At 44.1% G+C, this 24324-nt stretch overlaps 4 protein-coding genes and 1 non-coding gene across 8 annotated transcripts in view; 1 reads left to right on the forward strand and 4 right to left on the reverse strand.

The window, feature by feature from the left end:
• The window catches only part of LOC5513646 (unconventional myosin-Va), a 37417-nt gene that overhangs the window by 6986 nt on the left and 6107 nt on the right, over positions 1–24324 (forward strand). For 3 of the 4 annotated variants that reach the window (XR_007307412.1, XM_048725698.1, XM_048725697.1), the window contains exons 9-30: positions 113–244; positions 543–676; positions 826–907; positions 1061–1201; positions 1755–1964; positions 2613–2651; positions 3727–3852; positions 4246–4542; positions 4957–5010; positions 5437–5594; positions 5696–6002; positions 6766–6855; positions 17458–17682; positions 18090–18183; positions 18500–18703; positions 19135–19586; positions 20429–20536; positions 20757–20879; positions 21274–21451; positions 22014–22087; positions 22631–22678; positions 23298–23552. Coding sequence is in view for 3 of the 4 variants with exons in the window: in XM_048725698.1 (XP_048581655.1) it covers positions 113–244; positions 543–676; positions 826–907; positions 1061–1201; positions 1755–1964; positions 2613–2651; positions 3727–3852; positions 4246–4542; positions 4957–5010; positions 5437–5594; positions 5696–6002; positions 6766–6855; positions 17458–17682; positions 18090–18183; positions 18500–18703; positions 19135–19586; positions 20429–20536; positions 20757–20879; positions 21274–21451; positions 22014–22087; positions 22631–22678; positions 23298–23552 (3531 nt within the window). In the remaining variant the exon portion in view is untranslated. The remainder of the gene's footprint in view (positions 1–112; positions 245–542; positions 677–825; positions 908–1060; positions 1202–1754; positions 1965–2612; positions 2652–3726; positions 3853–4245; positions 4543–4956; positions 5011–5436; positions 5595–5695; positions 6003–6765; positions 6856–17457; positions 17683–18089; positions 18184–18499; positions 18704–19134; positions 19587–20428; positions 20537–20756; positions 20880–21273; positions 21452–22013; positions 22088–22630; positions 22679–23297; positions 23553–24324) is intronic. The other variant, XM_048725699.1, reaches the window with a different exon arrangement.
• LOC116618929 (coadhesin-like) lies at positions 8992–10545 on the reverse strand. Its single transcript, XM_032383140.2, has one exon. It carries the CDS (start codon positions 10334–10336, stop codon positions 9623–9625), a length of 714 nt encoding a protein of 237 aa, XP_032239031.2. The 5' UTR covers positions 10337–10545; the 3' UTR covers positions 8992–9622.
• LOC116618931 (coadhesin) lies at positions 11183–12599 on the reverse strand. The gene has a single exon (XM_032383142.2). It carries the CDS (start codon positions 12408–12410, stop codon positions 11760–11762), a length of 651 nt encoding a protein of 216 aa, XP_032239033.2. The 5' UTR covers positions 12411–12599; the 3' UTR covers positions 11183–11759.
• LOC5513674 (coadhesin) lies at positions 12859–14047 on the reverse strand. Its single transcript, XM_001633867.3, has one exon. The coding sequence runs from the start codon at positions 13766–13768 to the stop codon at positions 13061–13063; it is 708 nt and encodes a 235-aa protein (XP_001633917.3). The 5' UTR covers positions 13769–14047; the 3' UTR covers positions 12859–13060.
• Positions 15658–15782, reverse strand: LOC116618963. The gene has a single exon (XR_004296439.1). It is a non-coding gene; the product is annotated as a U6atac minor spliceosomal RNA (small nuclear RNA).

Genomic DNA, 24324 nt, shown 5'->3' on the forward strand with positions numbered 1-24324 from the left:
GGCAGTGCTTGGTTAATAGCCCTATCTGGTTGATTGTTATGGAAGGTATAAAATTGGATCAAAATTACAAACCATGTTGTGGTTTTGAATTTAAAACATATGTTTCATTTAGGAAAATGACTTCCATTTGGAAATGACTGCAGTGCTACTTGGCATAGATAAAAACCAGTTACGCAAGTGGTTATGCAACCGCAAGATTGTGACTGTGGGAGAAGTACTCATCAAGCCACTAAGCATCACAGAGGTAACCTTTGTACAAGCCATAACGTTTTCTTGATTATGCCGATTCCCTTACAGGGTTGTCCCCTAAAAAATTGGGCTGCTGTGTTATCTGGAAATCTAGCTTTGTACAGTAACTAAATATGGTACAAGTGAAGTCAGCTATTCCCCTCTTTCTTTTTGCTAGAATTAGGAAATCGCACTGAATACTTACTTGAGTGAGTGTCAATATTTTAGAATGATACATGCAAGATCTCCAGAAATAACTTTGAAGACATTTTTTGTAGTCATCAAGTAGTGAGTATTTTCTTCTCGTTTTCCAGGCCAATTATGGCAGAGAAGCCATCAGCAAGCGTATCTACTCCCAGCTTTTTAAGTGGGTTGTAAACACCATCAATTGTACTTTGACAAGCACAAGCAAGCCACACTCTTTCATTGGTGTGCTTGACATTTATGGGTCAGTATCATTTAGAGCAATCGTCGTGTTTATAGAAGTTGGTCTGGAGTCTTGTAGTAACAAAAGCTGTCATAAATTGATATTTTCAATTTTTGATCTTTAAAGTTGGTCTTGTACCATTCTTGATGCAAGTATTGTCTTTGTTACAGATTTGAGACATTTGAAATTAATAGCTTTGAGCAGTTCTGTATTAATTATGCCAATGAGAAGCTACAGCAGCAATTTACGCAGGTAGGTGTCATAATCATCAAGCCTTTTATTGAACTTAGTTAATATAAGGAACTGTGTATTCTGCTGTAGTGTAGAACTTGCAGTTCGATCACCTGTTCTCTTGTAATAAATCTATCAAATCACTGTTTGATTCTATGTTCGATTGTATTGTAGCATGTGTTCAAGCTGGAGCAAGACGAGTATGTGCGTGAGGAGATCCAGTGGTCGTTCATCAACTTTTATGACAACCAGCCGTGTATAGACCTGATTGAGGCTAAGCTGGGGATACTGGACTTATTGGACGAGGAGTGCAAGGTTTGAAATACACACCCATACAGGAACAGCATTCAGTTTTCTCTTCAATTTGGTTTTTAATTAGGCTTGGGTCGCTTATTGGTGAGATAGCTTGCCTAGTGCATCATAGGTCTCATCCCAGTCTCATCTTTATGTGATTAAAAATGTTCTCATGTGCTCCAAATTGTTTTCTTGAGGTTCTTCATTTTTCCTTTCCCTGTCCACCTTTTAAACATCAATTCCCTCTTGGCCTTAATCCTTGCAGTAAAGCTGCAAAACTAGAAAATATTTTTGTTCTTAAAAATAGACTTGTTAGAGTCTGGTGTAGCTAGCTTTAATTGTAAAGCTTTCACATTATGGCTATTGGTTCAACACTTCACAAAAAGAAGCAGCTTGGATGTTAATTCATCACGTCATTATTATTCAACCCCTCCATCTATTTTCAATCAGCTTTGTCGCCTCCCGCCATCTTTTTCTGCTGTTTAATAAAAAACTCTTCTCTCTGTTGCTTGTATTGCATGTTCATATTACTGATTTTTCCTTTTTTTTTCACAATTTGTAACCCCCCTCGCAGATGCCAAAAGGTTCAGACTCCCAATGGGCACAAAAACTGTACAAGCAGCACCTCCAGAAATCCAAACACTTTTCCAAACCGCGCATGTCCAACTTGGCATTCGTGATCCACCACTTTGCTGACCATGTGGAATATTTTGTGTCTGGCTTTGTGGAGAAGAATCGTGATACAGTCAATGATGAGCATCTCGCGCTGCTCCGTGCCAGCGAGGTAAGCATACTAGACAATCTGTAAATTTCTTTTATTAAAGTATTAGCCAATTAGCACATTAGAATCACAGTTCAGATTGAGACGAACTTGATAACTAGAAAGATTTCGTCATCTTCTCATGTACACTGAAGCTTTTGTTTGCCTTGCTGGTTCGCTGGTGAAGTTCGAAACTGTCAATGTGGTTAAGCTAGCCCATGTGGCGCTGCAACTGACAGGAAAAAAAGTTTAACTCTTTCCCTGAGCTGCTCAATATTGAGATGTTAACCTTTCACTTGAGATCTAGGGCAAATAGAACAGCAAAGTCAACAGTCACCACCAAATATACTTTGCAAAAGTACAGCACTCTTGCTTTTATTTAAAATTTTACTGAATTAAATTCAGAATTTGATAAAACTTTATTCCTCTGGAGAGAACCAGGCAAAGAAAGCCCACCTGCTCTAAATAAAAATTGTGAGTTTCTTAATATTGGGCTTAGATATTCTAAAATAGCAAATGAAGCTGTGCTTAGCCTACTGTACACGCCGGTCATGAAATGTTTTCGTGAGTGGGTCATGATTATGGGTATTATAGACACGCAGTGTGTACATGTGCCTGCGTAGTAGGTGTTACTGGTGGTACCTTCACGGTCATGCCTTCTGTTTTCTACAGTATGATTTGGTTTCCGAGGTCATTCAGTGTATGGACAGAGTAAGTAAATAAACTTCTAAAGCCGGTGACAAGTAACTAAACAGTAAGTAATTAAAATGTGATATAAATGAAATAAACTTTTGTTCAATAAGGACGATAATAATTTTGATGATGATTTGATTAAATGATTGATTATGATTGAAGAATGATACTGATTCAAATGATCGACTGATATTTAACCACAAGCATGCTCGAGGGTCAAGCGTACTTTATGTGACCTTTGGGAGCGCCCGCAAAGTACGCTGGATCCCCGAGCATGAGCCACGAGATGATTATAATTATCATGATGATTCAAATGATTCTCTAATAACTCAAATCAAAAGAGGATTAAAATTATTCGTGATTATTTTCAATGATTTGTTGTTGATAACATACATAAAAGAAACAAATTGCATCCACGTTGCCACCAAGGATATTTGCACCTGAGCGGTTTCAAACTGAAACTGTTGCCGCCAACAGCAGGACACATTTTCAGGCCCGTGTCAGAAAGTTTCGCGAGGTTGTTTGTATATCCATCTTCCATCCCCTGGCTATGGGCTTGAAAATACCACAATGACAGAGGTGCAGACTTGCTTTAGTGTGGCAATGTGTAGTTCCAGAAAATATCCATAACCCCCTTTGAGGGGATTGGAAATTCGGGGGGGGGTTCGGACGCCCAGGAATTTCCAGAGAGGAGGGGGGGGGGGGGGTTAAATGCCCTTTTTCCTTAACAGTTACTGTATTGATCTTTTTCCAGGGGGTTGAAAATTTCAGAGGGGTGGGGGGTCATACCTCCGACCCCCTAAATAAGGGGGTGTATGAATATTTTCTGGAACTACACAATCTAATAAATGTCTGATGCCAAAATCATGTCCAGGTGACGCGACAACCTCAAAAAGATTGATTTTTTTATTCTTCAAATGACAAGCATAAAGTATAAGTTGCCTCAATAAAAGTAACCTTTTAATTATACTAAAGAGAATCTCTCTGCTTATTGACCTCTCATGATACCTAGCAGTATGAAAATAACCGGTTGCCTGCGGTTAGAAAGGGCACCATCAACGGAGTCGAGTTTAACAGCATTATTCCATACTAGGATGAGATGGTTGGGGAAATGTTTACAGAAAACGACGCTCATTCCGCACCGCGAAAGCGAGCTGCTTCCAGAGCTGGCAAACAAGGCGGGAAAGGCGGAAAGATGTTTAAGAGTGTCGGCTCTCAGGTAATTTGATAGATAGCTTGGAAGAACGCATTTTAAAAACGTGTTTTCTCTACGTTTTATTCTATCCACCTCCATGAGGATATTGATTGCTTCCTGTAAATACTCCGGTTTTTTATTTCCTGTTCAATAAATCACGCCGCCACCCGCGAAACACGAGTCGCACAAAGCATTAGTTTCCCTGGCTTTTTCAACCAAGTGGCTGATAAGCATTCAATTTGATATCGTTACTAAATTATTAGACTTCAATCGTGGATATTATTTTGTTTCAGTTTATTTTTTGTCGAAGATGCCGTTGTATTTTAAAATGTAAACAATAAAAAAGTACTAGCCCTCTTCAATCTAGATACATTTGTTCTCGTAATATTTCGAGTGTATCGTTCTTTGCATTTTTAGTTCAGCGTGTCCTTGAGCAAACTGATGGAGACGTTGAACAGCACTACGCCGCATTACGTGCGCTGCATCAAACCCAACGATACCAAGGCGCCGTTCGAGTTCCACCCAAAGCGCTCCATTCAGCAGCTCCGAGCCTGTGGCGTGCTGGAGACGATCCGCATCAGCGCGGCGGGCTACCCCTCCCGCTGGACGTACCGGGAGTTCTTCGCACGCTACATTATGCTGCTGCCTTCCAAGAAGATCAACCGCAAGAAACCGCGCGAGACAATCAAGCTCATCTTGGAGACTTTTATCAAGGTGAGCAACGGGGATTAGCCTCGTCTCCAGGTGTCTCTAGGCTGCGCGGCCAGCTTTTTAAGTGACGTCACCGTTTGATTTCCCGCCATTTTGAATACGAATTGTAGAGCTGACTGAGAAAAACCTGTTGACGAGGCTGTATATGATAGAGCGTTTCCGTGTCATCGTTCCGTCTGTGATTAATTTGTAACATCAAGAATAGTTGGAACAATAAACAAAGCTTGCTATGGCGTAAATACGCATTAGCACATTAGTTGTAGAAATCTATAGATATTTAGCGTTTACAGTATATACACGAATCACGTCTCTCTTGATGCCATTTTTTTTTTTTTTTTGTATTTAAATTCTTCAAGTCGTTAAGATTCGGTGGGTTTGATTAGAGTGTAATGTTTTCCTCCTTTTTTGTGAGTGTAGGATGAAGACATGTTTCAGATGGGAAAGACGAAAATTTTCTTCAGAGCAGGCCAGGTAAGCTATCCATCGATTGGTAGGGGAGGGGGGGTGGGCAAGAGTCGAAGGCATATGGTTTTAAGCCCCATATTGTGATTCATTTCCGCCCACGAAGCACATTTTGGGATCGAACTCATGGGATTTTTTGGTTCGTGGGAATGGTTCATGGGAGAGCCCTCACAGGAAATAAGAAACCCGAAAAAACTACTCCAGTCCACACCAGGAATCAAACCGGCAAACATCTGCATTAATGTAGACACAACCGAGTAGGAGGATGATGCAGTGATTTCTTCTCGAGAAATTCTCCTTGCTAGCGCTGCCTTTTAGCTGTGGAAACAAAAGTATGTCTACTATTATGTTAGTAATAGTCTCGATAGTTAGAATAGTAATAGTGGTTTTACTGCATCCGCGACACATACATCTTTACTCTAATCTCGCGTGTAGGTCGCGTACCTTGAGAAGCTGCGCGGCGACAAACTGCGTCGAAGCTGTGTCATGATTCAAAAGAACTACCGCTGCTACAGAGAACACAAACTCTACCTGCGAATGAGGAAGGCCGCGATTCTCATACAGGCCTGGGTTCGAGGCGACCAGGCCAGAAAGTGAGTGAACCCCATAAAACCCTCAAACCTTTGAAGTCTTGTGTATTGTGTTATGTTTGACCGCGCGCTTTATTTCCACTGAGAAATCTTGCTTTCAATAGCTTGGCTCGAAGCTTGCGCCGGAACAAGTCAGCCACCACGATCCAGCGGTATTACCGTGGCTTCCACCTCAGACAGGCGTATCTGCGCAAGCACGCTGCTATCCTTACGATCCAGTCCTACGCGCGAGGCATGTCCGCGCGGAGACAGAGGCAAGTGTTGTTGTACAATGCTAAAGCGGGAGTTATACAGCGCTGCTGGCGCGGCTACAAAGGCCGTCAAAAGTACAGGAATTACTTCAAGAAGATCATATTCCTTCAGAGCTGTGTACGGCGCATGCGCGCGCGGAAAGAACTCAAGAAACTCAAGGTAAGACCCTACGTTTTTGGGTAGCCTGTGGTTACGTAAGGATGTTCTTTTACGCACACTTGAAGCCGCATTGTCACCAGTTTACTTCCGGTTGATAACGTAACAATCTCCGCTGATTTTTAACAGAAAGCGCGAAAAATATTTCAAAATCGTGAAAGCAGTGTTTCTATTGGAAGTTTCTTTGAGGATGTGATTGATAATTTAAAGCGGATGGCCTGTTTAACAGAACGGATTCTAATAGATTCTATTGTCTTTTAATGGTTGAGGGTTCAGTCGGACCTCCGGAAGTAGACTGGTAACAATGCGGCTTTAAGTATGAAACTCAGAGTAAGGTATACCACATATGCGAATAGCTAGGTATTCTAAGTTCTGCTTGTTATGGTGCGCGTTCTAGAGTGAAATCCTAGTTAAAACCCTGTATCAGCGGTTACCCTGTGGTAAACTACTTCAAGAAAGACGGTCGAACAAAATAAACACAAAGCATTTTAGCTGGCTCCTCGAAGGCATACCCTGGTATTAGCTCAATAATCTATAGAATATATGATTATTTAGAAAACTTATTTATTCCTGGTACTTCTTTTGCAAATGGAGGTCCTATTGAAGCAATGTGTTGTCGAACCCCTGATGGACATGGGGAAATAAATGAACACAGGGTTAAAGTGATAGGTCCAGTCATTAGATGTCCTCCAAGCCTGTGCAGACCACATAGTTTTTCTACAGCTCGTCTGAACTTTGATGAGTTTTTTTTTTTTTTTTTTTCCAGATTGAGGCTCGCTCCGTGGAGCACTTCAAGGCGCTTAACAAGGGAATGGAGAACAAGATCATCGAGCTGCAACAACGGCTGGACCAGGAGGTAAGACCTGCTATACAGGTAGCAGAACGGACAGCCGTGCTACGGTCAGACGTTCTACAACAGACGTGCTCAAACAGGCATGCTAGACAGGAAGCAGAACGGACAGACGTGCTACGGACAGACGTGCTAGGCAGGTAGCATAACGAACAGACGTGCTAGACAGGAAGCATAACGGACAGACGTGCTAGACAGGAAGCATAACGGACAGACGTGCTAGACAGGTAGCATAACGGACGGACGTGCTAGACAGGTAGCACAACGGACAGACGTGCTAGACAGGTAGCATAACGGACGGACGTGCTAGACAGGTAGCATAACGAACAGACGTGCTAGACAGGAAGCATAACGGACAGACGTGCTAGACAGATGACTTAACGGACAGACGTGCTAGACAGATGACTTAACGGACAGACGTGCTAGACAGATGACTTAACGGACAGACGTGCTAGACAGGTAGCACAACGGACAGACGTGCTAGACAGGTAGCACAACGGACAGACGTGCTAGACAGGTAGCATAACGAACAGACGTGCTAGACAGGTAGCATAACTGACAGACGTGCTAGACAGGTAGCATAACGGACAGACGTGCTAGACAGGTAGCACAACGGACAGACGTGCTAGATAGGTAGCACAACGGACAGACGTGCTAGATAGGTAGCATAACGGACAGACGCGCTAGACAGGAAGCATAACGGACAGACGTGCTAGACAGGTAGCACAACGGACAGACGTGCTAGACAGGTAGCATAACGAACAGACGTGCTAGACAGGTAGCATAACGGACAGACGTGCTAGACATGTAGCACAACGGACAGACGTGCTAGACAGGTAGCACAACGGACAGACGTGCTAGACAGATGACTTAACGGACAGACGTGCTAGACAGATGACTTAACGGACAGACGTGCTAGACAGGTAGCACAACGGACAGACGTGCTAGACAGGTAGCACAACGGACAGACGTGCTAGACAGGTAGCATAACGGACAGACGTGCTAGACAGGTAGCATAACGGACAGACGTGCTAGACAGGTAGCACAACGGACAGACGTGCTAGACAGGTAGCACAACGGACAGACGTGCTAGACAGATGACTTAACGGACAGACGTGCTAGACAGATGACTTAACGGACAGACGTGCTAGACAGGTAGCACAACGGACAGACGTGCTAGACAGGTAGCATAACGGACAGACGTGCTAGACAGGTAGCACAACGGACAGACGTGCTAGACAGGTAGCACAACGGACAGACGTGCTAGACAGATGACTTAACGGACAGACGTGCTAGACAGATGACTTAACGGACAGACGTGCTAGACAGGTAGCACAACGGACAGACGTACTAGACAGGTAGCACAACGGACAGACGTGCTAGACAGGTAGCATAACGGACAGACGTGCTAGACAGGTAGCATAACGGACAGACGTGCTAGACAGGTAGCACAACGGACAGACGTGCTAGACAGGTAGCACAACGGACCGACGTGCTAGACCAGTAGGCAGACAGATGGACAGCCAGCCAAACAGGCAGACAGAGAACAGTAAGCAGGCGGGATGTCCATTACCACTCGGAATATATACAAATAGTGGGTAACGTTATCGAATGGTAGCATGGGCGACGGAAATATCAAATCTTCCGATGGGGCGAGAAACGTCTGAATTTGCGAGTAAGCATTTTGTGATAACTGTGTTCTCGCCGTGTATATACACTTCGCCTTCTATTTTGCTTGTCACAACGCCAATTTGCATCCGGCATTTCCTAAAAAAGTTTTCTTTTTTTCGCCTCATATAAGGTTCAATTGTTTGGATTGTTGGGTTTCCTCTGGTGCGTCACTCTAAACAAAGAAGAGCAAATAAGCTAATCATTATCGGCATTTAAAATATGCCATTTCTGTATATCATAAGTAGGCCTAACAGATTACCACTTCACTTTTCTCGTTTGAGGGCATGTTGACAAGGTGCTATTTATAGTATATTTTTACTTCATATTAAGATAGCCAAAGGGTTTTGATTCTAGAAGCACGGGATGCTTGGAATTGTGTTTTGAATGCTGTATGGAGTGATTCTTTTGTGTAAGATAACCAACAAACCACTTAATACGGCAAACTGTCAGAAATTAACGGTTCGATACTGATTGATGACTGCCTTGTGTTTATTTACAAATGACTGAATCTGCCGAAATGATAGACAGATGGGCAAATTGAGTTCCTTGGTGCCACATCACCAGTCGCGTAACCAAAACAAAACTACATCAATAAAAGAAGGACACAACTACCTTTGTCAAAATCCTGTCTCCATGACATAGAAAACTGTGAAATTTACATTCCATTCCAATTGAAAAAGCTATGGAAATTGCGTCCTTTTCCTATTACAAGCTTACAGACAAACAGAAAAAAATCAACATACATAGGGTTATTTTTGGTGAACTCGGTGGACAAATGAATGAAACGCTTTTTTCCGGGCCCGTGAATTAGAATCATATGCATTTATGCGTGCAATTATTACGAAACTCAGTTTTATTTCCACGTTCAGTTGGAAAACCTAAGTGCGCTTACTCGAAATAAATAGAATAAACGGAGAAAGTTCCCTCTTAGGGACTCAATGATTGTAAATGTTTTACAATGAGCAATTTACTTCGTGTAGGTTTGATAGTTGGGTTTCCTAAAGCGATAAATAAATTGGTGAGAAGAATTTGTGTAGAGCCAGTCTTTCACTGACATAGAGTTTTGAACTCAAATTAACGATTATAAAGCGTTCGCAATACGTTATTTTGCGGGTTTCGCCGTCGTAGGAATGTTAGTAGGGATAGTATTAGGTATGGCTGTAGCGTTTGTCATCGGTGGTGGCTGAGTTGTCGGTGGCGATGTTGGGCAAGGAACTTCGCATTTTGCTTCTTCACTATGCGGACCTTCGCAGCCCTTCCCGTCGTAGGCCGGTACTGGATTGTCACATTTGCGCGTACGGATCTTCTTCCCCTCTCCACAACTAGCCTTCAACTCGCAAGCGCTAAACTCTGTCCACTGTGAAAACCCGCCATTCACCGGGCAAGGCTTGCTATTACAAGACATGGTATCCGTATGAGGGCCGTCGCATCGCTTTCCGCCATACGCCGGCGCGGGGTTAGTGCACTCTCGTTTCCGAGTCCTTGCGCCTCCGCCACAAGATTTGTCACAATCACCAAATAATCCCCACTCGGTGAAGCCACCGTCTTGCGGGCAAGGTTTCAGTTCACACTTCTCTGTGTTGACATTTCGTCCCGCGCAAGGCTTTCCCATAACACCGGGAATCGGCTTGTCACAACGTCTAATTCGACCTCGTAAGCCTTGGCCGCACGACCGTGTACACGCGCTCCAGTTGGACCACTCTGAGTAGCCGCCCTCGACTGACAACTCTTTGTACACGTACGATAGTGCAACCAGAAAGCCGAACCCCACCAGAATTAACGGTAGAATATTTGCAAGATATCTGATGGCCGACATTGAATTTGCGCTTGTGGTACTTTGAAAACAAGCTGGTTACCAGGAGTTCCAACTCAAAATTACAATTAGCCTCTTGCTTGATGACACCTCGTCAGAGTGCCCTACACTTGATGTGATCTATTTGATGTGTTTTGCTAAGTTTTGGGCAACTTCGGGATGGTTTTGTTCGGAGTTTTTACTTGCCAGGTGGTTCCCACTGATGCATCACGGGACCGTGCGGACGATGAATAAATTAACCACGCTTTCTGCGTGTTAGGAACTTGTTTGTTTCCCGTGTTTATAAGCAACACGAAATATTCTGAACCATTTGCTTTTTTTTATAATCCAAGATTTAATGCTTTTCTACAAAAAAAAAAAACATTTAGGGCATGTACATGTTTATAGAGTTTTTATGAAAAAATCTTAATCCCCAAGGTCGTTTATGGAAATTTTTCTACTGTGTACCATTTCAAATGGCGTTGAATTTGTTGAATTGTCGGCATTATAATAGTGGATGCAATGAAGCATAAAAAGTTTCATGAATTATTTAATTTCTGCTTCTTAATTTAAAAGATCTCTTAGCGTTTTGCGTGTTTTGGTGTTTTGTTTTAATTGTGCTGTTCGATTTTGTAGTCTCAACAATTTCCAATGAATTTTTGGAACAATTTTCTAAAAAATAATAATAACCGTTCATAACATAAACTCTCAACATTCGCACACCAGCACAACACAATAGTTTGAGATGAGTCAGGGCATCCAAGTAGCTAATTCCATAAAAGTAGAGTTATTAAGTATATTTGGTCCCCTCCCCATACCAACACACGCATTCACATAAACCGCTTGGAACCGAATAATCACCGGAAAAAATTTTTAGTTCAAAAATGATTTTATTTTTTATCACGTTCAATCACAATTGTCGCAAAAATAAATATCCACTTTGCCAACACTACATGGCTTCTTCTTCCCTTTCTATTTGTACGACTTCTACCATTGCTATTTGAACCGCTTCTTCCCTTACTATTTGTACGACTTGTACCCATGCTATTTGTACCGCTTCTTCCCTTACTATTTGTACGGCCTCTTCCCTTGCTATTTGTACGCAAGCGATCGAAATCCACAGACGGCAACTAGAGATATTTTTATTATTTGATAGCGCTAGATTTAGCTTAATCCCCCCCCGGTCAGTCAATTTGATTGGGTAGACAGTATAATGTCTTTATAGCTTAGCTATAAACCTCTGAATTTCCTGTTTCTGGGAATCCAGTTTCTGATTTAACATTCGATATGTAGCCATGAGCTCGCCTCTCCTCGAGTGGCCATCTGTTTCATTAAGGTAGTGTTTTTGTTCTAGGTGGCGGTGCTTGAGTTTGAGGTGGCGGTGCTTGTTTTTGAGGTGGCGGTGCTTCGGTTTATGGTTTGCTTGTAGGAGGCTTGTCGGCGGCTTTTAAGGGCACCGTATTTGACATTTCATACTCTCCGAATCCGGGCCCTCACACCCCTTGCCCCCTGGATTATTACACACCCGTGTTCGTGTCCTTTTACCTTCTCCACAGTTCCCGCTATTAGCAATACACACCCCGTAATTAGTCCATTTGCCATAGCCACCACCACTATCAGCTAGCACCGTGGCCGACGTCTCGGGGCTTGGGCAACGAATTCGGTTGCAACTCATGTTCTCTACGTGCGAGAACCCGTGCTCGCAGTCTTTCCCTCCGTGGCGAGGCGTCGGGTTGATACAGTATCTCGATCTCGTCCTTACTCCTCCGCCACATGACTTGTCACACTTGCTATACTCGCTCCACTCGGTGTACCCGCCATTCATCGGGCAATGCCTCTCCCCGCATTGCTCGATCTCATGGTCTTTACCCGCGCAGTGCTCGCCTAGTCTACCCGGTGCCGGGTTATTACATACTCTAGCACGTCCGCGCAAGCCCTGGCCGCAGCTTTCGCTGCACTGACTCCATCCTGACCACTGCGAGAAACCGCCAGCAATGGTAGCTTTCTCAAAGGCTATAAACGCGAGTCCAAGTAGAAGCGCGACTACCACCAGAGTACACGTTAAGTTGCTCTTTCGGATCGCCATAGGGATAGCCATAGGTCCTATCTTAAGAGCTGTATGAAGGGGTTTTCTAGCTGTATCTTGTAGGGCAGCAAAAGATCGCCTAAGCTAAACGAGATTTGAATACCTTTGCATTAGACGCATCGCTGCGCCTTCCAAGGCTGCCTTGACCTCATCGGGCGAATTCGTGATGCGGGAAGATTTCCAGTATTAATAGCATCACGAAATATCATCACCAAACTCGACCCAGGACTGTTGCCACGTTACTAAAACACTCTGCCGTCTCTTCCTTTATAACCGCAGTCAGTCCTGTCAAAAAAGGGCCGGCACTGCGTCTTTTTATTCTCATATAACCATTGTCGGTGGATTTTTCTGCATGCTACATTATTATTATGGGGGCCCTTGTTTTTAATGCAAGTTTATTGGCGCGTGATGTGATTAGGCTCGTCCTTGTACTCGTATTCAGTGACTTATCTTGGACTTATTCGTGGTACTCATTGTTTTAATAACTTTCTTTAATTAATATATTTCCACTGTTGCACGCACGAATTATTTTCCTAAATTTCTGACATTCGATTTGTAATCATGATCTTGCTTTTTCGGTGTAGTCATCTGAAAGTTGATGTGGGGTTGTTTTGTGGTAGTTACGTTGTTTGAGGTGTTTATTGCGTTGTTTGAGGTGACGGTTACGTTGTTTGAGGTGACGGTTGCGTTGTTTGAGGTGACGGTTGTGTTGTATTGGTTGACGGTTGTGTCGTAGGTGGCGGTGGTTGCGTCTCCGGGCACAATATGTGACAGTCCATACTCTCGGAGTTAGGCCCTGTACAATCCTTGCCACCATGCTTCGGTACTGGGTTGTCACACACCCGTGTTCGAGACCTTTTACCGGCTCCACAGTTCCCGCTATTAGCCACACACAACCCGAAATTAGTCCATCTACTATAGCCGCCATCAACTGGGCACGGGTTAGGATTGCAACTCGTTGTCTCCTTCTGCGTGAACCCGTGTTCACATTCTTTCCCTCCGTGTTGTGCCGGCGGATTTTGACAGTCTCTCGATCTCGTCCTTACTCCTCCGCCACATGACTTGTCGCACTCGCTGTACTCGCTCCACTCGGTGTACCCGCCATCCACCGGGCAATGCCTTAAAAAGCATTTCTCGACTTCTCTCGGGTTACCCGCGCAGTGCTTGCCTAGTCTACCCGGTACCGGGTTATTACATACCCTAGTACGTCCGCGCTCGCCCTGGCCGCAGCTTTCGCTGCACTGACTCCATCCTGACCACTGCGAGAAACCGCCAGCAATGGTAGCTTTCTCAAAGGCTATAAACACGAGTCCAAGTAGAAGCGCGACTACCACCAGGGTACACGTTAAGTTGCTCTTTCGGATCGCCATAGGGATGTTAAGGCCACACTTGTACGAGGGTTACGTATAGTACTGTCTACAGTAGTACGGAGGGCAAGAAGGGCCTCACAAATAAGTGAAGTCTTTTCTCTTCAACATTGAAAATGCTTCTGAAATTACTAAGCCTTGCGTTAGATGGGACATAGCACAACGCTCTGTCTGTATTGACCCAGGGGGCTGATTTATGGATACCTAAGAACACTAAAAAACGCTAGTCAGTAGTGCCAGAGCACTCGTGCCACGTCAACAAATCGCTCTCCGCTTCACTGCACAGGGATTCGATCAGAGAAGGCCTGCGCCTCACGTGATATCTTATGCTCACTGCCTGCGCCTTCTTTAATGTCTTGTGTCAACTGTCTTACGTCCTTGTTAAGTTGATTGTTTGCAAAGTTTGATTATCATGAGCACTCTTGTTGGTTTGATTATGGCTGAGTCACGCAAGCAAAAGACTATATGAATTTTAATGTTTGCTTTACACACTTAACGGTCAAGTGACTGGAATTGAATCAAGCGTTCACTTTGAATGATGAATATATTATTTGAAGAATTATCTATATGTTAAGTATTATATCTTTCAAAGTCTTATATAGTCCTATCTGGCGTTATAACGTGCTTGCATTAGCTCTCTTTGATTTGTCACAAATTTGATATCTAGGCTGACAGCAGCATAGAATGGGTAGCATCGAGCTATTTGGGACGCCTAAAGTCTAAAACCATTTCATTTAGAATCAAAATCAACAAGGTATATAGCTATTTCAATAAACGTTGTCAAAGAGCGCTCTGCCGCACGCGCTCATACCGCGAGGTGGTGAGGTTAATATATGTTGTAACAGGTTTTCAGTAAATATGCCGCAGTCTTATAGTGAAGACCTTCGCTTGCGAGTCACTTGCTTACAGTTTCTTGCATTATCTATTGAAGACACTGCGGCATTTCTTTCTATGTGCCGCGTACAATTGTAAAAGGTATCTGCAAAGATAGGGACAAAAATAGGGACGACAACCGCAACGCGAAAAGACGACGGCAGAAAACAATAGAGAATTCAAAGAGCCAGACGTGAAATATACTCTGAAATGGATTCTGTCTGATACATTTCAGCCGTTTTTCTTCAAACGACAACGTGACATGGTGTAGCGAGGACGGGAACGTGTGCTATCCTTGTTCGCTATGCTTGAAATATGGTTCTAGGTTTTACTATAGTTTGTTGGGGGAATACATAAACGAGCGAATTTTATCTAAACTAGTTTAAAATTGAGCGCAAAGTATGAAAGCTTTTTGGGTTCTCCCTGCAGTCGGTCGCCGTTGCTATTTCGTTCAGGCACTTTGCCAACAGGTTTTTTTAGTGTAACTACGAAGACTCCGTTTGACACCTCTTACGGGATAGTTGCCAAACCTGCTGCGCAGATGTATATTTAGAAAATGTACTGGCATTCTGATAGCGTTCAACGAAGTTCGTGTCGGCGGTGAAAGATGGCAGAGCTTGAAACAACATATATCACCCATACTACCTCGCGGTATGGGCGGATGTCAGATGTCGTCGGGTGTAGCTTTTCTATGCATGTTAATCAGTGTTTTTAGGTGTCTGAGCAAGCTGATATCAGAAAATTTCGTTCAGCCACTCATTTGTTATTGCTTACAATTAAAAATACAACGCTTTGTTTGCAAGCAAACTTCGAGGTTAACATCAGCGATGGATGTCTGAAACTTTATTAATGATATTTGGGTTGAAGGTTTCTCAGTTACTCGCTTGAATTAGCCGATGGAAACGCATTCTGTGAATCGCTCGGTATTGTGCGGGAGCGTAACATGGCGGCGTGATTGGCCTTCTTTAAGACAATAAGCCAGGGATAGTACATGGCTTGCTTTAAACAAACTTGTTCCCAAAAAATGGTTAGATGCCACGAAGTAGGTGGCATAGCCTTAACCACGTGTTGTAGGTTGAAAGTCCGAAGACTTTTCTCGTCCTTATCGAGGGAGATGCTAACCTTCTCTCGGCTCATACAACACGCCCCTACTGGTACTGAAACTTATATGTAACCTGAGCTTCCTTCGAGTACAATCAATGTGGGATGCAACAGTTTACGGAAAATGTGTTTGTGGTCAGGTCAAGGTCAAAATAAACAAGAGATGAATGTGTATTTTTCAGAGTCATTTTGGTTGTGAGGGATTCTATCGTTTTTCTTCCAAAGAAATACCTTGCACACTGCGCATGCGCAATAACGAAATAGTCTCGTAAGATAAGTATATCAAAGAATGTGTAAATTCGTTTCTTTGATTGTTTGGGGCATTTGTGACAAATGTTTCCAGTGAAGCGTTTGTTTTAATTGGTAGGAAGAGTCATGTTATTTGAAGAACGCTGACTGGCCGGGCTTACGTGTGAGTCTTGAGTGACGTATTTTCATCAACAAAAAGTCGTTTAATTATCAACTTATTCTTGTATCATGATTTTCTGGCCGATTGAATAAAATTAACTCAATGAAATACAGTGTGTTAGTGACCAAAATTTTGTAATTTGAAGTAAATGGCGTTGAATATAGAGAAGTAGTTTAATAGAAGTACGCTATATATAGTCTTCATAGAAGTATCATTGTAGAGAATGGCCACTTAATAAAAGTACTATTGTGTAGAATCGTTGCTTTAGAGGTACCATTGTGTAGAATGGTCGTTTAATAGAGGTACCAGTGTGTGGAATGGCCGCTTAACAGAGGTACCAGTGTGTAGAATGGCCGCTTAATAAATGTACTATTGTGTAGGATGGTCGCTTAATAGAGGTACCAGTGTGTAGAATGGACACTTAAAAGAGGTACCAGTGTGAAGAATGGCCGCTTAATAGAGGTACCAGTGTGTAGAATGGCCACTTAATAGAGGTACCAGTGTGTGAATGGCCGCTTAATAGAGGTACCAGTGTGTAGAATGGCCGCTTAATAGAGGTACCAGTGTGTAGAATGGCCGCTTAATAGAGGTTCCAGTGTGTAGAATGGCCGTTTAATAGAGGTACCAGTGTGTAGAATGGCCGCTTAATAGAGGTGCCAGTGTGTAGAATGGCCGATTAATAGAGGTACCAGTGTGTAGAATGGCCGCTTAATAGAGGTGCCAGTGTGTAGAATGGCCACTTAATAGAGGTACCAGTGTGTAGAATGACCGCATAATAGAGGTACCAGTGTGTAGAATGGCCGCTTAATAGAGGTACCAGTGTGTAGAATGGCCGCTTAATAGAGGTACCAGTGTGTAGAATGACCGCATAATAGAGGTACCAGTGTGTAGAATGGCCGCTTAATAGAGGTACCAGTGTGTAGAATGGCCGCTTAGTAGAGGTACCAGTGTGTAGAATGGCCGTTTAATAGAGGTGCCAGTGTGTAGAATGGCCGCTTAATAGAGGTACCAGTGTGTAGAATGGCCGCTTAATAGAGGTACCAGTGTGTAGAATGGCCGATTAATAGAGGTACCATTGTATAGAATGGTCGTTTAGTAGAGGTACCAGTGTGTAGAATGGCCGCTTAATAGAGGTACCATTGTGTAGAATGGTCGTTTAGTAGAGGTACCAGTGTGTAGAATGGCCGATTAATAGAGGTGCCAGTGTGTAGAATGGCCGTTTAATAGAGGTACCAGTGTGTAGAATGGCCGATTAATAGAGGTACCAGTGTGTAGAATGGCCGCTTAGTAGAGGTCATTATATTTTCAGGTCAAGAAAAAGGAGCATGCGCAGGCTGCGGAACGAGACTTGAGCGAAGCGCGTAAAGAACTCGACGAGGCTCGCAAATGGAAGGGGCACTACGAATCGAGCAGTGCACGCCTTGTGGAGATGGAACTAGTTGTGAGCGAGTTGCGCGACGAACTCAAGCGATCGATGGAGGCTCGGGAAAGAGTCGAGAAAGAAGCGAAGGAAGAAATAGAGGAGAAGGATGAGGTGAGTGATGGGAATTCAAGAGATCGATGGAGGCTCGGGAAAGAGTCGAGAAAAAGGCGAAGGAAGAAATAGAGGAGAAGGATGAGGTGAGTGATGAGAATTCAAGAGATCGATGGAGGCTCAGGAAAGAGTCGAGAAAAAGGCGAAGGAACAAATAAAGTAAGAAGATGAGGTGGGAGATAGTAACTCTAGTGATCGATGTCAGCTCGTGAGAGAGTTGAGAAGGAAGCAACAAAAAGAGGAGAGTGATGTAAGAAGAGAGATAAATTAATGCAGGGGGCGCGCATCCCAACCCTCCCCCCCTCCCCTCTCCTTTCCCTAGCAAACTGGGTACACCCTGAGTTCTTGTTAATGCTTCCACACACATTTTGCTGACCACTGCCGCTAAAGTACGGCTCATATCGTAGGAAATCAAGTCGTTGCGTGACGTGATAGAGCAGCTGAGAGAGCAAGTCGCCGAGGCTAACAGCAGAGCCGCAGACGAGGTCGCGTCTAGAGATGGTACGCCCTGGTGGTTATCTAAACGTACAACTGATAGTTGAACGTATTTAACATATTGCAGATAATATACAGAGGGTCTATTTGGCTTACTCTATAATTTTTTGAATAATAGTACAGCTTATACCTAAACCCAAAAGTGTCTTTTTTCATCCTTTTCCGTCCATATGAGATAAGCAAAATATTGTATTCACTAAACCTGGCTAGTTATTTTTTATTATACTGTATAATTTCAACTCTTTTAGAGTATTCCGAAGTAACACAGGCGCCCTCTTAAATCATGATTTAGCTAAACGCCGTTTTTTTGTTTGTATTTCAGCCACCCTAGACGAACGCCTAGAAGAGCAGCGGGTCCAAATCTTGTCCGAGTTTGAGGCCGAGAGGCTTAACCATCAACGAGTTTTACGCGATTACTCTCGACTCGAACAACGCTACCAGAACCTACAGGACGAGCTTGAGATTGTACAGACGAGTCCACAGAAGCCCTTGCGCAGCCTGGACAGCGTTAGCACAGCCAGCTCAGGTCAGTGATGATTTGAGGTGTGTTGTTGTGAGATACGCCTTGAAAAGCTATACGTGTCCCTGCGTCCTTGTACCACTTGTGTGAATAAGTGAACTGACCTTGATTAAACAAGCGAGGTCAACAACAAAAGACAGAAAGTGATGTCTCTATAGCCTACTAGTAGGCGTTCATTCGCAAACCCGTCCTTCACTTCGAATAGTTCGCCATTTTAAATTACGGAACGCTCTAACTTGATCTAAGTATAAAGAAAATGTTGAGGTAGTGTACCCTATCATCGCTTATTATTAAAAAAAATATTTTTCTCTTATTATTAAAGTTTTCGAAATGATTTCCCAAACTTGACTGCTCTGAACGTATTATTTAACTACATTTCCACGTTTACACCAATAGAATTTTCAATGAGAAAATTAACATCATTTGCTTTCCCGCAGAAACATCTCTCGTGGACGCCCTGGAAAAGGAGCTCCGAGAACAAGAGGCGGAGGAACCGGATGAGGTCCGTTCCATCATTACCAAGAGTCAGCTCTTCGTTCGGCTCCGCAGCAAGGTCATGGACCTTGAGAACCGCCTGGTGGACGCACAGAGCCAGCTGAACAAGCAATCCGGAGAGACCAGTGCTCCCAACGTACCTTCCATTAAGGTGGAAGAGGGAGATGCTTGGAAGCAGAAGACTGGGAAGCTACAAGAGATCATGAAGGAGCGAGACGCGCTGAAAGAGGAAAAGGAGAAGGTTGAGGCAGAGCAGAAGAAGATGGGGTCCGAGCTGGTGCTGCTCAGGAAACTTGTGAGTCAGAGGAACGTGGACAAGGAGGCGGAATGGGACTTGATCAGCGAGAAGATGAAAGAGATCAAAGATGATCGGGACTTGCTTGAGAGGGAAAAGGTACGTCAGGTTTGGTATAGGGCAATTTTAATGGCAAGGTGTAACTGCTGTTATCAAGGATGAGCGGGACTTGCTTGAGAGGGAGAAGGTACGTCAGGTTTGGTATAGGGCAATTTTAGTGGCAAGGTGTGACTGCTGTTATCAAGGATGAGCGGGACGTGCTTGAGATGTAAAAGGTACGTCAGGTTTGGTATAGGGCAATTTTAGTGGCAAGGTGTGACTGCTGTTATCAAGGATGAGCGGGACTTGCTTGAGATGGAAAAGGTACGTCAGGTTTGGTATAGGGCAATTTTAGTGGCAAGGTGTAACTGCTGTTATCAAGAATGAGCGGGGCTTGCTTGAGAGAGAAAAGGTACGTGAGGTGTGATATAGGGTAATTTTAGTCGCAATGTGTGATGGCAAGGTGTAACTGCTGTTATCAAGAATGAGCGGGGCTTGCTTGAGAGAGAAAAGGTACGTGAGGTGTGATATAGGGTAATTTTAGCCGCAATGTGTGATGGCGATGTGTGACTGCTGTTATCAAGGATAGGCCTCGTTTAGAGGGCAAAGGTGCGTGAGGTGTGTAGGGTGTGGCTAGATGGTAATGAGTGACTGTGCTGTGTTCAAGTATGAGCGTGAAAAGAGGAACAGGGTGTGGCTAGGTCACTGGGTGTAGATGGGGGTGAAGCTAGGTGGCAGCGTAAGGCGAGGTGTGTGTTGATGGTCACGTTGTAGTAACATTGTAGGGGGGTTGGGGCACTAGGGAGGAAGGGAATACAGATGAGCCATCTGGGTCAATCTCAGAAACACTTACACGAATGATCTATCAAGAATGATCTACCTGCAAATGTCAACTCTTTCAGGAACGTCTGCGTAAGCAGTTGATCGATATGGCGTCCGTAGCCAAAGATTTAAGAGAAATCGATGAGCTGCTTAAGTTCAACCCAGACGAGAGTGCCTACGTCTTACAGGTAAGTAATTACTGACATCACGTGTTCGTCACGTTCAATGTGTCGTGCTTATTGATATTACGTGCCCCTGGCGACGTCTGCGTACTGATGTCACGTGTCCCATAACGTCATGTTCTCCCAAAATCCCGTGCTCACTGACCTCTTGCTCTTGCACTTGCTGATGTTGCATGCTTATTGACGCCACCGTATTACCCTGACACCATGGCTGTCTCTGTTGTAGGCGGAGTCGCTCAAGAAGGCGAACAACGTGCTGCAGATAGAGCTGGAGGAGTTGATAAAAAAGGAGAAGAGCTTAAAGGAAGCCAACGAGAACCTGTGGCGGGACAAGGCCAAGCTGCAGAAGGTATGTCTCTCCGTACGTTTGCCTCAGTCCCTGTGTCTTTATCTGTCCGTCTAACTCTACGGCTCAGCCTGTCCTCCTCACTCTGTCCGACTGTCCGTCCCAGTCCTTCTGTTTGTTTTTACCAGTCTGTTTGTCCCAGTCTACCCAGCTATCTGTTTTTCCTACTGTCATCACGTTTGTACGTATGTTTGTCCTTACGTGTGTGTCCTTTGTTCAGTCCTCTGTCATTCTGTCTTATTGTTCGGTATCCCCCTGTTTGTCCGTTTTCATGCGCGTCCATCTTTCCGACTTCCGACTTTCGGTTGTCTTATTTTCCGGTAAATAACCCCTCTGTACGCTCTGATGTCCGTCCATGTCTCCCCTTGTCTGTATCTAACTGTCCGGTATCCCCCAGGGCCGGACATCAAGCGTCCATGCCATGGACAGCAGCTTCCAGCAAGAGGTCACGCGACTCGTCACGGAAAACGTGGATCTGCGTGAGCAGGTGGAACGACTGGAAAAAGAGAATGCTACTCTCAGGAAAGACCAGAGTTCACTTATGCCTTTCAGGGGAAGAGCACAGTCCATGAAAGGTACGAGGAGTAGCCGGTCGATTGACTCATTTCGAAACAAAACAAATCAAGTACTTGCTTATCAGGTGCTCACGGCTTGCTCAACAACCTTCTAAATGAAGAGGCAGCTACAATGCTGGACAAAACTAGTTGTCGCGTCCTTAAAAAAGGGCGGATTTCTCGATATCTATCGTTAGTCAACTAGCTTCCTTCCCAAGACAATGTCATTTAAACCCCCCTTCTTCCTTTCAATGTTGGATGTAACCGTGCTTTAATTCTTAGAAAGACATCCCGAATTGAACAACATTGTATTAGGGGGGAGGGGTGAGAAGCGCGTAGGAGGAGTAGGGTAACATTGAACCCCCTATGCAGTGAAAAATCAAAAAAGCATTGTAGCTTGTAGAATCCCAAATCCCAAATTTACGTAGTTCTGTCTGCTTGATTTAAATCATAGTTTCCACCCTTAGCAAGAGTCGCACGTGAAATTTTGGAGTTCAAAGTCTGCCTAATATATTTAAAGAATAGCGTTACCCCAGGAAAAACGACTAACGTTGACAAAATTTACTCTTGTTTGGCGTTACAGCGGATCTCCTGACTGAGCAGAAGCGGCGGTCACATTCTGTATGGGCGGGACAAGAACCTCGTGCCGGGAAACTAGTGAGTGTGGAACATATCTCATTTCTACAGCTGAATTCTTGGAAAGCGTTCTTGGAATTGTGTTATTGGATTTGAGTTCTTGGAATTGTGTTCTTGGAAATACATTCTTGGAATTGAGTACTTTTAAATGTGTTCTTGGAGTTGAGTTCCTGGAATTGCGATAATTCAAGGTGAAAAAAAAAGGTTTCAGTTAAATAGCGAAGAACATTCAACTCTCGCGTTACGGGCATCCCGCTTTCACTGACATACAAAAAAGTGATTCACGTGTTTTCTTGTTAAACTTTTGTGCGAGACTTATTATTTTGTATATTTGGGTTCGTAAGTTAAGGCAACTCAAGTATATAGTTAACGGTAACCCTCTCGAGCAGACAACTTTACGTACAACACTGTTACCCCTCCCCATCTCATAAAACCATCGTGTTTTAACATTCTCTTTAGCTAACAGACACAGTCCATTCCACGTTTTTGTGTCCTTAGTTGAATATTCAGTGAAAGGGGGTCTTTCCCCTATGTTATTTCTCTCAATTTGTCTTTTCGTTCTAGGTGATGAGACATGCTGGCCTGCTTCGAAAGTCGCCCTCGCGAGACGAGGTTTGTATGCAATGCTACTAAATCAATGCCTCTCCCGGGCTATGACCGAAGCGATGACAAATAATATTTCCTGAAAGTTATCTTATCATTCAAAAATAATATTATCATTACTAGGTCTATTATTTTTGTTATGAGTATCTCCAGATACTAATACTGATTATATCAATGTCTTTGAGGGAGCATCTCTTCTGTAAACTGAGGGAGGGGTGACAACGACGGTGCACACTGTATTTCTCCGCGGGAAAAATGTGATACCACGCTAAAATTTTGTGCGTGCGCCGCCGTAGACTGTCCTCCATCGTAAATCTTAAAGCCGCATTGTCACTAGTTTACTTCCGGAGGTCCGACGGAAACCTCAACCGTTAAAAGATAAAAGAACCTATTAGAATCCGAGATATTTAACAGGCCATCCGCTCTAAATTACCAATCACACCCTCAAACAAACTTCCAATAGACACACTGCTTCCAATATTTTGAAATATTTTTCGCGTTTTCCGTTAAAAATCATCGGATGTTGTTAGGTAATCGACCATTGTCACCAGTAAACTGGTGACAATGCAGCTTTAAGGTCGCTGTTCTGTCAAGTTGACCGCATTCTCTGTTTGTCTTTTTTTTCCAGGACTTCCTACCGCTTCCTCTACAAGCGAAGCAGCGGAAGGCTCACGGAATGATCGAGTACTCGGCAGAAGACGAGGAGAAGATCATCAAGTCCTTGATTACGGACATGAATCCGTCCTCCGTGTCCGATTCCATTCCTGGACTTCCCGCCCATATCTTGTTCATGTGTATTCGGCACGTAGACCACATGAACGATGACAGGCGGATGCAGAGCTTGCTCATCAATAGCATGAATAGCATCAGGAACGTCATCAAGGTAGACTAGATGGGTTCATAGCGGGGAATTGTATATTGAGAAAGAGTATTGTTAGTGTGGCTGTGATGATGGTGGTACTTTTGATGCTGTGATGATGATGGTAGTAGTTATGATGATGGTGTTAGTAGTTATGATGTTTGTAGTAGTGATGATATTGGCGATGGTAGTAGTTCTAATGATGTTGATGATGGAAGTATTAATGATGTTGGTAGTTGTGATGATGATGGCGGTGATGGTGATGATGTTGGTAATGGTGATGATGGTTGGTTGGTTCGGTTGATAGTAGTTTTTATGTTGGTGATGGTGGTGGTGGTGGTGGTTGTGGTGGTGGTGGTGGCGGCGGCGGCGGCGGTGGTGGTGGTGGTGGTGGTGGTGGTGGTGGTGGTGGTGGTGGTGGTGATGGTGGTGGTGGTGGTGATGGTGGTGGTGGTGGTGATGGTGGTGGTGGTGGTGGTGATGGTGATGGTGATGGTGATGGTGATGGTGATGGTGATGGTGATGGTGGTGGTGGGGGTGGTGATGGTGATGGTGGTGGTGATGGTAGTGGTGATGGTAGTGGTGGTGGTTGGGGTGGTGATGGTGGTGGTGATGGTGGTGGTGATGGTGGTAGTGATGGTGATGGTGGTAGTGATGGTAGTGGTAATGGTGGTGATGGTGATGGTGATGGTGATGGTGATGGTAGTGGTGATGGTGATGGTGATGGTGATGGTGATGGTGATGGTGATGGTGATGGTGATGGTAGTGGTGATGGTGATGGTGATAGAGATTGTGG

This window comes from Nematostella vectensis, chromosome 3 (assembly GCF_932526225.1).
Source record: "Nematostella vectensis chromosome 3, jaNemVect1.1, whole genome shotgun sequence".
In the NCBI taxonomy this organism is placed as follows: Eukaryota; Metazoa; Cnidaria; class Anthozoa; order Actiniaria; family Edwardsiidae; genus Nematostella; species Nematostella vectensis.

What these genes read in the sequence shown, in the direction of transcription:
- LOC116618929 (XM_032383140.2), bottom strand. Translation starts at nt 10,336, where the DNA reads ATGTCGGCCATCAGATATCTTGCAAATATTCTACCGTTAATTCTGGTG.
- LOC116618931 (XM_032383142.2), bottom strand. Translation starts at nt 12,410, where the DNA reads ATGGCTATCCCTATGGCGATCCGAAAGAGCAACTTAACGTGTACTCTG.
- LOC5513674 (XM_001633867.3), bottom strand. Translation starts at nt 13,768, where the DNA reads ATGGCGATCCGAAAGAGCAACTTAACGTGTACCCTGGTGGTAGTCGCG.